At 37.9% G+C, this 13,932-nt stretch overlaps 1 protein-coding gene across 1 annotated transcript in view; it reads right to left on the reverse strand.

Annotated features, from left to right (window-relative positions):
* The window catches only part of ryr2b (ryanodine receptor 2b (cardiac)), a 113,395-nt gene that overhangs the window by 61,280 nt on the left and 38,183 nt on the right, over positions 1–13,932 (reverse strand). The window contains exons 46-57 of the mRNA XM_038293906.1: positions 13,480–13,666; positions 13,205–13,313; positions 12,666–12,786; positions 11,811–11,980; positions 11,340–11,560; positions 10,355–10,445; positions 10,139–10,279; positions 6,903–7,063; positions 6,736–6,814; positions 5,584–5,673; positions 5,290–5,427; positions 5,127–5,204 (exon numbers count right to left, since the gene is read on the reverse strand). Of these exons, the coding sequence (XP_038149834.1) occupies positions 5,127–5,204; positions 5,290–5,427; positions 5,584–5,673; positions 6,736–6,814; positions 6,903–7,063; positions 10,139–10,279; positions 10,355–10,445; positions 11,340–11,560; positions 11,811–11,980; positions 12,666–12,786; positions 13,205–13,313; positions 13,480–13,666 (1,586 nt within the window). The remainder of the gene's footprint in view (positions 1–5,126; positions 5,205–5,289; positions 5,428–5,583; positions 5,674–6,735; positions 6,815–6,902; positions 7,064–10,138; positions 10,280–10,354; positions 10,446–11,339; positions 11,561–11,810; positions 11,981–12,665; positions 12,787–13,204; positions 13,314–13,479; positions 13,667–13,932) is intronic.

The following is a 13,932-nucleotide window of genomic DNA, read 5'->3' on the forward strand; positions in this document are numbered from 1 at the left end:
CTCTTTATATACCTACAGTCTTCATTAATCACAAAAATATACTTTAACGTAAACACCAGATTAAGTTTTCATATATTTTCTCTTTTGTCCTCTGAACTTTACAGACAGTTCAGCTAGCATTTATCTCATATTTGTTATTATTATCACAAAAAGTCTGAAAATGTATTAAGTAACAGGGTTGAACACATTGTAACAGGGTGGCTCACACTGTAACAGGGTTGAAAGAATCACAAAACATTTAATCACATTTAAATTGAATTTAATGCATTAAAACAAATGAGAAAAGAAACATTTTGGATGTAATATTTAATATTCTTTATAAATGATTTAGATAAACAGTATAGGCTGAATGCTGTAAGCAAAATCTCTCTCTCAAATCCGTTTAACAATGCAACACAATAACAGTGCTAACTTTGTCTACAATTTAATAATCAGAACATTTTCTTTTTGTAAGAAGAAGAAGAACAAACATGAAACTGATCTTACATCACTGACAGTTCCGGTTTTCACTTCTTAAGAGGACAGATGTGACCAGGCACAAGCATTTCATTGTAAGTAGCCTTGACAACTCTGAGGAACACTGAAGTGACAGACAAAACTGTGAGCGATGTAAGATCAGTTTCAAGTTTGTCTTACAAAAAGAAATTATCCTGACAAGTATCAATGTAAAATTACTCATCAGGAGAGTAATAACACAGTTACACTCTTAACAAGAAACATTACTATTTTTAAAATCATACATTGAACTCATATTTGATGAACAAAGTCAAAAAAGCAAACTCATGTTTGTTGAACAAATCTCATCTGTTGTAACAACAGATCTGATGAGAAAAGAGTAGCACCCAAGAAAATTCCTCCAATTCTTTCATCTTTCAATCAGTCTTTTCCAGATCTCTTTCTCAATTTGCATGTGTCGCGAATCACGCCCTGTCACAGGCTGAGGAGCTGGAATGAGCTCAAGTACGTCATCAAACGGATACCACAGTACATCCTCCTGAAGAGGCCAAAAGTACCTGTTTTTGGTTTTTCCAGCATGGTGCATGCATTTAACTTGTACATCTGTTTCATCTGTGGCAAGGATCACTCCTGGATAGAATGCTTTGTCATAAGTGAGCACACACCACTCTCCAATTAGCCTTGGGTCATCCCAATTGATTTGTTCCCGCTCTTGTGGCACAGTAGCTGGGACGTTCCTGACAAGGCTGACATGCTTTGTGTTCCAGCATTCACATTTCAGCTTTCCATAAGTGGAGCACATGCAGCTGACATCTCGTGATGTTATCTCTCCACTCGCAACAGTGACCACCTGATGGATGCGCATGGTTCCTGGGACTGGTGGAATGTTGGGCGTCATCCTTTGCAGCGCCTCCTCAACAGCTTCTTCTTCAATAAAATACAATTTGATTGAAGTGTCTGTCTCGGAGAGGGCCTTGAAGAGCTCATGTGCATCTTTGATGTCTCGGCCATGGCTGATGAGGTTGTCTGCTGATCTCTTTAAGGCAGCACCAACACCATCTGGTGCTCCTTTACCATGACTGGACTCAAAAAAATTCCAGGTCCCTTTAAGTCCTCTTTTGTGAAGCTCTGTACTGAAGAGAAAAAAGTTTCCCTTTTGCCTGTACTGTGTACAGGGGCCATCACTAAAGAAGTGCACAACACACACTTCTGGGTGTGAAGTCTGCACATAGTCCAGTGCAGGTTTCAAATGTTCCCATATGGCAGCTGGGCTCTTGTGTTTTGATGGTGAGATGGAGGAAAAGCAAGTTGGTTCTTGGGTTCCACCGACATAGATGACCCCTGTGTGAAGAGTGGCCTGTTGGTGTGATGATCCAAAGTGCACTGACTGTATTTCAGTGCTGTATTTACAAGCAAAGTTTTCAGAAAAGTCAATGTGAATAAGGCACTCATCATTGCCCATGCAGTTGCGCAGTTGACGGTAGTAGGCATACTGCTGCCTGATATTGAAGAAATGCCTCTTAAACTTAGTGAGATATGTGTGGAACTTTTCTACAAGGTCCTCCTGACTGCTCTCAATAGTTTTTTTTACAGTTATTTTTGTGACTGAGCTCTCTTTGTCACTGGATTTTGTCTTGTCTTCTGTTGCCCACTGCATATATGTCACCTTCTCTGCACTATTATATGAGCTTGAGAGGGGAACGATTCTGTTCTTGCATTCTTCACACTCTCCATACATGCAAGCTTTGCTCCCAATGTTGCAACAGATGAATTCTGTGAGGCTCTCCAAATTTGAAGTTCCAATTATCTTAAGCTGATAAAGCTTGTCAGCCAGAAAGCCCAGGTTTTCATGTAACCTGCACTGGCATGTGTCACGGTCTGAGAGGGAGGGGTGGACAACCCAAAAGGGTCGCAGCCGGCTAAATGAGGCATAGGAAATGTGACTGGTGTTGTTTTCTACCAGAAACCTCCTGTGAAGGTTTTTCATAGTGTCAACAAGGAATCTTTTTTGCATTTTAATTTTCTTCTTTGTTATGGTTTGCTTTTTCCCTGTCGTCATCCGACTCACATCATCTCTTGTGAAGAATGTCTTCACCTTGCTCACCAGGGATTTATCAGTGTACCTGTTATAAGTTTGTCTCATGAAGTTAGTACTCAGGTCTTCATTTTCACACAAGGTCCTACGCTTCCTTGAAAAGCCCAGTATTTTCTCAGACCAACTCTGCAGCCTGTATTTCTTGACTATCTTCCCAACAACCACCTCTGCAACTTTTTTTTTTCCTTTTTCATATCTGGCATTCTTGTACTTCCTCCTGATGTCACAAATTATGGCTTCATGGTGCAGTAAAGTTTTCCTCACCTTGCTGTTCACAGTACAGTTTTTCAGCAACTGACAAACTTTGGATCTTGGAGAATCTTTATTCTTAGTTGCTCGCTGGAGTCTTTTTTTATATTTTTCTTTGAGCTTTTTCTGATGTTTGAGTTTCCTTTTTAGTTCTTCTATTTCTTTGCGCAGTTTGTCTCTTGCTTTTCTGGATACTTTCTTGCCTGCTGAATGACTAAAATGAAACCATACAATAAATGGAAAAGAAATCATTAGTTCTGCATATTAGTAGTTACATGACTAGAGACATAGCAATTATGGTGCAATGACTGACCACAAGGCTTAATATATATGTGTGTGTTTATTTATATATTTATATGTGTGTGTTTATATATATATATGTATGTATATGTGTGTGTGTGTGTGTGTGTGTGTGTGTGTGTGAGGGGGGGGGTGTTCTAAAAGCAATAAACCATAGCTTCCATGTTACAAATTGTCATTTCTTAGGAACTGCTACAACAAACATATTAGTCATGTATAAAGCAGAGTAAAAAGTAGTGTTTCTAAAACTATCATCATTAAAGTCAACTATACTTCAAACTATATTTCCCTCACCGTGAGGACCCTGGTCTGGCTTGGACTTCATCTTGAAAGTCACATTCAGGAGTATGTGGAGGGGTTAGAGAGGCAGACCCAACATTTTCAATCTCAGCCTTCCTTTTCTGTCGCTCCTTAGCTTTCCGCCACTCCCTCCGCTTACGTCTTTGAGCTCTCTTACTCAGGTCACTGATTGATTTCTTTTTCCCTGCTTCTCTATCTTTTTTCCATCGCTCACGCTCTTTCCTGAGGTATTCTTCTCTTCTCTGTGAATCTGCATTTCTTCTCACCCTGTATTCTCTTTGCCTCTCTGCATTTGATTTAGCCATCAGATATCTGAAAATAATGTATGAAATAACATTTAGAGAAAAGAGACTGACTTGCTTAACAACAGAACAAACTTCAACCCCGTAACAATGTTTTTTGTTACGGGGTTGAATGTTACAGGGTTGAAGATTAAAGCTAAAAGTAGTTATAAGTCCACATTAGCTAGCAGTATGGTGTAGCTTATGGCATGTGGAAAACAAGAAATTCAAGTATTTTTCAAAGATAATTGTTTTATTTTTCCCAAACAATATTAAATATCATTTATACATGTAACAGTGTTGAAAGGTTGAGGTTGACGATGCTAATTTATGGATAAAAATTATGAAATGTAGGTGAGATAGTAAGCCTACACTTACCTCCCTTCACAGTTTGAGAGGGAAAAGACTTAAGTGATGTCACTTCCTGTGTGTGGTTGAAGTTGGACTGAACCAATATTTTAAAAAAGGGGACATTGGTTTGCCGTTACGGGGTTGAACAAAAACTGAGGGACATGATCAAATAGTGCTATTTTGTCAATAATTTGTTTATTTTTCTCATATTTCTTTTATTCAGCTTTGAGTAAACATGCAAATAATAATTTTAGCAGAAAAAAAAAAGATTTTTCTAGCTATTTTATTTGTTTTACATTCAGTGAAAAAGTACTTTAGGTGCGAGGGGACATGCTCATCTCACTTACCTCTGATCTTCTGCAGCCCATAAAATCTTTAAAAATTTAAATTTTAGGATATGGATGTGTGTTATAAAGCAGAGACACATGGATCTTTCAATCTGTTCTTTTTAAATTCTCTTTATTGTCTACCTTATATAAAAATCTTTGAGGTAAACCTTTGGGGACACAAAGTGCACCGAATTCAGAGAATCACCCAACTACTTTTCTTACATATATGGGCTCTATAACAGGACGGGAAAAAGACATTTTAAGAGAAAGCCACAGGAGTTACTGTTTTAACACTTCCCATGCCCTGCAGAACACAGCAAACTTGGGAAAAGATCGTCTGGTCAGATTAAACCACATATGTTTTTGGCCAGCAATCAAAAATCTGCATGGAGAAAATCACTCTGAAGACATCATCCCAACTTGGATTCATGCTGCAAGGGGAATGTGGGCAATGATAGAGAAATGGCCAGAGTTTAAGGGAATACTTTTAAAAAAAACTCTGAGGTTCAGATACACTGAGCTTTAACTTTCAGTAAGACAGTGGCTCGTACTACAAATAATAGTATTTGTAAAGACATTTTTTGAGTGTGTGCACAAAAATTCCCCCAAAAAAACCTTAGAATTGGCATTTATTTTGGACAGAATCTAAAAATTTTGAAATAATTTGCTACCAAAAAGTGTTTATGTAATTCTTAAATAACAGAACTTCAATGCAAACTTGAACTTTTGGTGTTTAAAAAGAGTAAATAACAACACAGGACTTACACACTGTTCCCATGATAAGGTGATGCTGCTCATGTCCAAAGGTTTAGGGCTAAAGGTAGATGCTCCTTCAAACGAAAGCTACAGAAACAAAAGATTAATGGCTGTGTTCTCACTGCAAAGAGCCTAAAGCTTATAGGTTAATATTGCAGGTTGGTAGACACACCTGACCGGACTGAGAGACCCTGCGAGCACAGGCATGTATGCCGAATGCATCTCCTTCTTTGGTACGTTCTATGGTCCATCCAAAGGCCAACATACTCTTTATCGTCTCTTTGATGGACCAGCGATATGCATCCTTTTCCTGTATAGCATAAAGGTAGTCACTTAAAACCAATTTGTTGGGCCTAATGTTTTATATTACAGCCTATACATTTTGTATGCAAGTCTTCCTGGGATCAGTCAGTTCAAAGTGTGTATTATCTAAATATGACATTTCATTTATTTATGACATTTCTACCTTCTCAGCCAGAGCCCTGTATGGCTTCAGGAGAGGATGAACCTTGGTGTTTTCACATAGCTGCTCCCCATGTACCCAGCCATTGGCAAACTGTTGGGAAACTGTACACTGTTATGAGGAGTCTTGCAACACTAAATGCCAGACTAATAAAGCGCAGGTCACACCTTGACGATTTAGCCAGCATATGCCTGACATACGAAAAATCTTGCAAAAACACTGTAATACATTGGATAAGTTATTGTTACATTTTGTATAAGTCATGAGCACGCTAAAACACGTGGGCACAAGTTGACATACGGCAAGCCAGCGTACACCATACATGGGGCATAAGTTACAGGTAAGTTATAAGATCATTGACATACGTTTAGTGTAAGTTACTCATAAGTCGCGGCGTCTAGCTTATCCGAAATCTGAGTAATGTGTGCATAACTGATACATAACTTATTAAGAAACTGTCTCCAACGCATATCAATGTATTTGATGTGTTCCAGACGACGTGTTTCTAACTTTCGGCTACTGCATAATGATGTATTGGCAGTGTTTTGGTATAAAAGGGGGTTTACACGAGGAAACTGTCAGTTCTCCTCCAGACATCATCCCTATCATAGGTGAAGCGAGAAGGTGAGTGTGATGGATCCTGCCACCGTTCATGGACAAGACCAACAATCTTTCTAGCAGACATGATGCTGAATCTGCTGCGACTGCAAACTTTCTTTCTTTCTTTTTCTTTTTACTAATTCCTTTTTTTGGGGCGGGCGGTAAACAGCAGTTAGGTTAATAGTGTGATCAAAGACATCTTTTTATGCAGAACAGCCACCTCCGGGTGCATTGCTGCTCCCCTCAGGAGTGGTGATACGCCTTAGGGAAGCAGCTTTAACTGATGCTTCGTAATGCATTACGCTGCTGTACATTATGCATAAGTTAGGCTGTCCTTGGACATTAGTTCTGGACTCATATGAATACACTATGTATACGCCTAAAATTGAAAAAATACATAGAAAGTTCAGTGTATAACAGCGTTTTAGGAAATTCTGGGACGTCAGACATATGCTGGCTAAATCGGCAAGGTGTGACAGGGCCCTATGGTGTGTTATCAGCTCCCTAATTTTTGCCAAGCAATGCAGATCTGATAATCAGTCACTAAGATATTACCTTCTCCAGAGACCATTTCTCGTGAGTGTGCTCTGCATACTTGTTAACCACAAAATCAAGTCTTTCAGGAACAGAGACACTAGTTAGAGGAGATAAAACACAGAATCAAATTGGGTTAGCTGGAGGATTCTTGTCACTAAATGACAACTATTTCTGCCATTTCTTACTTTGATGTGTCTACAGGTTGGAGGTCAAAATATCCGCTCTCCAATGAGGTTATTCCCTCCATTTGAGACAAACAGCCTGGCTCTACATAGTCAGGAGGCAAAGCTTTGGCAACTGAAACAAGGCACTGCACACTTAGTCTGAACAACTGAGGACTGAGGGTCTTTAGAGTTGGAAAAGAAAGGGGAGAATGGAAGAAAGAAAAAAAATACTAAACAAATTAGAAATTAGCTGAATACAGACATTTGTAGACATTAAAGTTCTTTGTATCCTCTTTACAAGCGTTTTTCCAAAATGTATCAGACTTTCCTTAAATACAAATAAGTTGTCAAGGTCCAGACATGGCGAAAATATGGCTACAGTAAGTTGGTTACAAAACAGAGAACATGCAAGACACTGGTCAGTTATTAAATTTAATTCAACCTTCAACAACTTTGATGTTCGGTCTTGCAAAGCAAATACCGTTTTAAAGGAGAAGTTCGGTTTTTTACACTTTAAGCCCATTTTCTGTAGTGTCCAGGATGAAATCGAATGAAGGACACCAAAATTTTGACAATAGGGGGTTTTCAGTGACGTCACTGGCCAGCTCCCGGTCCGCCATCTTGGGTGGCATATTATCGTATATTAAATATATCATGTCGCGAATAGATAAGTACGCCAGCACGCTAGAGCCACCAGATCATGGAACATATCTGAGGAAATGTTCCGTGATCGACCATATGGACCCCTATGCCCTCCACGGTGCCTTGTTTAGCACTAATCCAGATGATTGGCCAAATGTAGAGCACGGTAACATAGTTCATTACCCGGTGTTCAGTGAAAACCCTCTACACACTCTGGAGGAAATGAGAGCGTACAAGGGTCTAGAGGCTCACAACCAGTTCACATCTGGTTGGGTACGAGATGTCGAAGTGATGTACATGAAGGAAATCGCCATCATACGTGGACGGGTGAGTTTTAATAAGATGGTAAAAATGTAAACAATCCGACGCAGGGCTCGCTATGCTAGGTGGCTAACGGCCGGCGGTGCGCGAACAGTTCCAAAGCTACAAGTCCTTGGAGTCTCATGTGCAGTTTACGAATGGATGGGTTCAGGAGCTGCAGCTCATAAAGCCAGCAAACAGTGCTAACCGTTAGTGCTAACAACCACTCAGGCATGTAATGTACTTTTAACTAGCTGCTATGTGTTTCAAAGGTTTGGTTAGTAACGTTAACTGCCAAACCTCCCTAAACCCTCCGGGTTTCTCACATATTTGAGCCTTTTCCCGCTGGTTGAAATCAAGTTAAGGTGAAATTAATCAAATTAAAACACGGCAGAGAGAGGGAGTCCAGTACGCGGTAGTCATAGGCAGTAGTCTGAGTAGCGGCGGCGGAGGCAGTCAACATTGCGGCCACGGAAAGTAATACGTCATGACGCCCAAGCCCTATTATTAATATATTCTTACATGTTTTAAATGCTTGACAGTTAATTACCTGTGACAAAGTGAGCACTGCAGACTCTGGCGTGTTCCAGCTTAACACCGTCCAAATCGGACCTGGATATCCGTGTCAGCCATAGGTGACGGCGTTGTTCAGATAGCTGTTTTGTTTTTTCACATTGATTCACGATTACGGCTGGTATGCGATAGAAAGAGCGTTGATCTCCACCTCCACGGGCCGTGCAACCAACAATTACACACGATTTCACCATTTTTCACTGTCAATACTGCCTAAGGCTGCCTGCCAAAATATGGCGAACGCGCTGAGTAGTCACGTGAGCGCGACGTCACATGAAAACCCCCTATTGGTCCTGTCTCTGCTTTTTGGCTCATTTAGAATCAACCCCTGGCTGCTTTAGAATGGCTAACATAGAGCATGTCTGATAATGTCCTTAAAACAACCTTAAACGTTATTTTTTTAAAATATGCTACTCACCGTGTCGTCAGCACTGTTCAATGACGTTCCAAAAAAAGTTTCGTGAAGAAAAAACGTTCCTGTAGTGTTTTATTTAGCATTTTGTAAACCCCATTGAGTTCTGTAGGAATAGTCAATATTCCGCTGCCACCGGAAACGGAAATGGAGCCTGTTTACACAGTTGTAGTCTTTTCGCTTCACTCTGTGTACTCCGACGTCGAGAATCAAGAATCCACCTTTCGTATTCCATTTTCAGAGTTTTTTAAAGTGTTTAACAGAGACGTTAGCACATCGACGTCGGAGTACGCAGGGTGAAGCGAAAAGACTACAACTGTGTAAACAGGCCCCATTTCCGTTTCCGGTGGCAGCGGAATATTGACTATTCCTACAGAACTCAATGGGATTTACAAAATGCTAAATAAAACACTACAGGAACGTTTTTTCTTCACGAAACTTTTTTTGGAACGTCATTGAACAGCGCTGACGACCCGGTGAGTAGCATATTTGGAAAAAAAGAACGTTTAAGGTTGTTTTAAGGACATTATCGGACATGCTCTATGCTAGCCATTCTAAAGCAGCCAGGGGTTGATTCTAAATGAGCCAAAAAGCAGAGACAGGAGCAATTGTCAAAATTTTGGTGTCGATCATTCGATTTCATCCTGGACACTACAGAAAATGGGCTTAAAGTGTAAAAAACCGAACTTCTCCTTTAATAACAATTAATTGGAACACCTACTGCAAATCCAATCTAAAAATATTACTTTCTCCTTTGGTGCCATTTTCACCCTTGGTTGATTGGTTTTCTAAAATAAACCTAATTATATGTCTTATATTAAAACATCAATTGATTTTACAAGCCTCCACAGAAAACTGTATACTGTATACTGTTAGTATTTAACCTTATACCTGAGACAGAATTATACTACGCAATGAATTAATTTGCCTATTCAGTTAATCCTCTAATGTTGTTTTTGCTCAGAATGATTCATAAAAAAGATGAGTTTAGAGCAAACTGAGAGCTGTGAGTTTCATTTGCGGGTTGTGTGTCTTTAAAGTCTCTAGGAAGTCTGCTCAAGTTTTCATACCGCGATATGATTAACTATTTATCTCCACTGTGCTCCTTCTTCTTTCACTAAAGTTCTCCTAATACACCAAAAGAGCACATATGAAATGCATTTTGCTGTTTCTCCTAAAATAGGCAGAGAATGGTAAAAGGATAGAGTTGAAAAGATAACAGATGATACAATGTCCTTTTTTCAACTGGTCCATTCAATTTGAAAATATTATTTGAGTGTGTTTAAAATTTTAGGTAAAAGTTGAGGAAAATGTATAAATAATTTCTTACCTTTTTTGTCAAGCTCTTAAAAACACTCCAGAATAACTTTGTAGACAGATTGAGCTCATCTTCAGACGCAAAGTTCTGGTCATTCTGCCTTCCAGCTTGGGAATAATACCTCCATCTCTGCTCATAATGATTGGTCAACATCTGTGAATTAAGAAAACATAAATAAAAATCTTATATACTATTTTAAGAGTATATCTAATTTATTTATATACTTACTTTTAGAGGCATATTGCTGTGGTCTGAGAGATGGAGAACATCAAAGACAAGCCTTTGAAGGAGAGGCTGCATCGTAGATGTCTGGAGATTACTAAAAAGACCAAGAACTGATAACATGAAACCCTCCAACTCCATCACTAACACATACACACTAACAGAAATGTCTAAATACACAGAGGAGTGACTAATGTAATTTCATAAAGGCAAGGTAATCATTAATCTTACAAGATGATTAAATTCTGTAAATTAAGAACAAATTGGCGAAACAACATAATTAATCATAATACATTCTATTTGCGGTTTTATGGCTGGGTGGGTCAATGGATACAGAAAGTTGTGAGAATGACAGAAATCCAGGAAAAATACTTAAAATGCCCAAAGATACAATATGTATAAATATAATTAGGGTTTCACAATTGAGTTTGTTGGTTAGTTGTTTTTTTTTCTTTTTTTGAAGATTATGTTGCATCCCATGTTTTAGTGGAAAAAAACAAAACAAAGATAAAACCCCCTCGTTAAAATGCATTCAGTGATACCAGTATTGTTTTTAAATCATTCCTACATGTACTTTAGTTTCTGTTAAATTACAACCAAAAAACTTGTTTTACTTTAATTGTGAAGTTATGTGAAGTTGACCATTTGTGAGAGTAATATATTTTTTTAATTTCTATTTGTAAAAACAAAATTAAGAACACAAATAGATTGCATAAATGTAAAAAATAACAACCCGCAAGTGTTATAAACAGTGCTGTGAAGCACTGTTGTAAGCATAAAGTGTAAGATTTACATAAAGATGTCTTTTATCTACTATTTCTTAATAGGATTAAAACAATCTATCAGAATATCACTCTGAATACTAAAGAAAGATGCAACTTCGCCTGTAGATAAATTAAATAATAACAAATAAACTGGATTTTATTTGTCTTAAAGTTGGTAAAACTCAACTTCAAGACGGAATCGTCTGTCTGTTAGTTTCCAATCTCACCTGCACAAAGCTAGCAAGCAATCCTCTGTGGTGTTTCTCTGAGCCCTGGTCAAGCATAGAGCTCTAGAGAGCCTGTAGATTGCCTGGATAAGGGAATCTACCAGCAATACATGATCCTCCAAATCCTGGAATAGGGCTGAATGTTTGGTGAGCAGGGGAAGAACAGCTGTACACAAGTATCTATTGAGAGCCAGTGCCATGTCTGTTGATCCTAGGGCGGTCTGTATTAAAAAAAAGAGAGACTTTTGGAGTCTAGTGATGGAAGGAACATAATTAACAGGTAACAACTGGAAAGCATATCCATGTTTTTATATTAAATATTATGCATTTTTTATGCCAAAAGAAACAAGGAAAAAAATAAATATATTTATGTTTTTACTATAAAATATATAGTGTTTAAAGCTCTATTTAGTTAGCTTTAATTCAGTCACAAACACGCCTTTTGGATTAGTGAGGTAAAATAACGCTCACAGTGTCCAGAGAAACAGCTGCTTGAAGGTCAGGCAGAAAGCCGACTTCCAGAAGGTGCAAAAGAAAACTCCTCTCCTGGATACCATAAACCCGATCCAGAAACAAAACCATAGCAGCCTTGTGGTCTGGACAGAACACTGTGGACAAGTCAGGCTCATCCAGCACACCATCTAGACAATAACAAAAAGTATTAGTTTAACTTAGCTTCTATTCAAAATTACAATCATCTCAAAGGGAAATAAATGACAAATTATAAAAAGGTAAAAGCATACATTTCCACAGCAGTACAGCCCCCCAAAAAAGAAACAATCATACAATAAAATTATATTTTCTACCAGAAAACAAACTAGAGAATATTCAAAAGACTAGACCACAACTAGCCTAAACTTTTAATCATATCATGGAGTTGACATTTGTTTTATGCAGTATATCTTGTTGTGCGCTTCTTTTAGACATACGTCTACAACCCGAAGCTTTGGGGCCTCGTGTTATTGACAATGTGTTCAATGTAGATATAATATTAAAATTGCAGGTTTTAGCAAGTAGAATCCGATAGAATGTAAAGTATCCGTCAGCTTTTTGCAAAAAGCAAACAATCTTACAAGGAAAAATCATGGCTCTTTAAATGATGACTATTGTCATTAAATAAAACAAAACAAAATAAGATCAAGTAATGTTTACGACTCCAATTGATTCTAAGTAAGCTGGACTGGGGATAAAGAGAAAAGGTTGTACCATTTTAGATTAAGCATTTTTTTTCATCCATCCTGACCAAATAAATTTGTATAGGGAAAAATATATCTTTATATTTCACCCTGAAAATTTTATGTTAAAAGACAAATACCGCACATTGACCTTCAGAAATTGATGGGAGTTTAAAGCAGAGGCTGATGACTCCTTCAAGATCCTGAACAGGGATGAGTGATCTCAGGATGGCCCTGATGCGAATGGCTTCTCCTTTGCCGCCCTGAATTAGCTGATCAACAGTTCAGAAAAGAGAACATCTGGTAAGTTATATTTCCCCCTAAATAGTCAGCAGCCGCAGTGAGCATATATATATATATATATATATATATATATATATATATATATATATATATATATATATATAATGTCAGGATTCGCTAATGAGTTGTATTATATGTTAGATGAATATGTATCCTTGTTACAAATATACTTTATACATTATTAAATGCTACAAAATAAAGAGTACAGAAGAAAAGGTTCTTTAAATGATTGGCAAATGCCATGATTTATAATAAATTAAATGCATATGTTTATCATTATTTATGTTCACTATTTTGACATTCAAAGAACAAATAATCTTTTTTTTTTGGTAGGTCATTAGATGTAACTCAGTGGCATGAAAATCTGCTGTAGTAGAAACTACTTACATGCATCTCTGGAGCACAGCGTCCCAGCAAGTCAATAAGCGCTGAATAGAAGGTCATGATGGCATGCCCCATGTGAATAAGGTCATCGTCATTGTTGTTTGGAGCGTCCCTGTGATAGAAATCGACCACAAAAGCCGTAAGAAATTTTCAATGTCAACAATCACACATTATTTAAGGAAACAAAAGTTTTGAGCTTTTGAGACAGATTTTTTGATGTGACACAAGATGTTAATTTTAGATTATCCATTATGTTTCCTCCAATGGGTGATACAGACATTGTTCTGTTTGAGTGCTGACTGGGTAAAGGTCCATCCATAGACTGGTCCTCAGAGATTCTAATGGCTTCCTTCATTGCTGCTAGGAGTCCATCTCCTTTATCTCCTCTTAGCGCAGGGCCAAAGCATTCAGGCCGACGAATGAGCAACCGCAAGACCACATATGCATTCTCCTCTATGCTTTCACCTTTGGGAAAAAGAGCAAAGAAAGTAAAGAAAAAATAAACACTTAATTGTTTTAGACTGTGTGAGAAAGAACACTTTGGACTGGCTATGTGCATTATGTGTCATTCTTGTTTTGTTCGACTGTAAGTAAATTTTTGTTGAATTTATGAGAAAAAAAATATTAGCAGAAGCAACATAATCATATTCTTATAAATATAGCACAAACTGAAGGCTTTAGCTAAAAGATAGAACTTTAAATCACAAAGACACCGGCCAAACAGAAAGCCA

Source organism: Cyprinodon tularosa, unplaced genomic scaffold (assembly GCF_016077235.1).
Source record: "Cyprinodon tularosa strain WSP-4 unplaced genomic scaffold, ASM1607723v1 ctg331, whole genome shotgun sequence".
Classification (NCBI taxonomy): domain Eukaryota; kingdom Metazoa; phylum Chordata; class Actinopteri; order Cyprinodontiformes; family Cyprinodontidae; genus Cyprinodon; species Cyprinodon tularosa.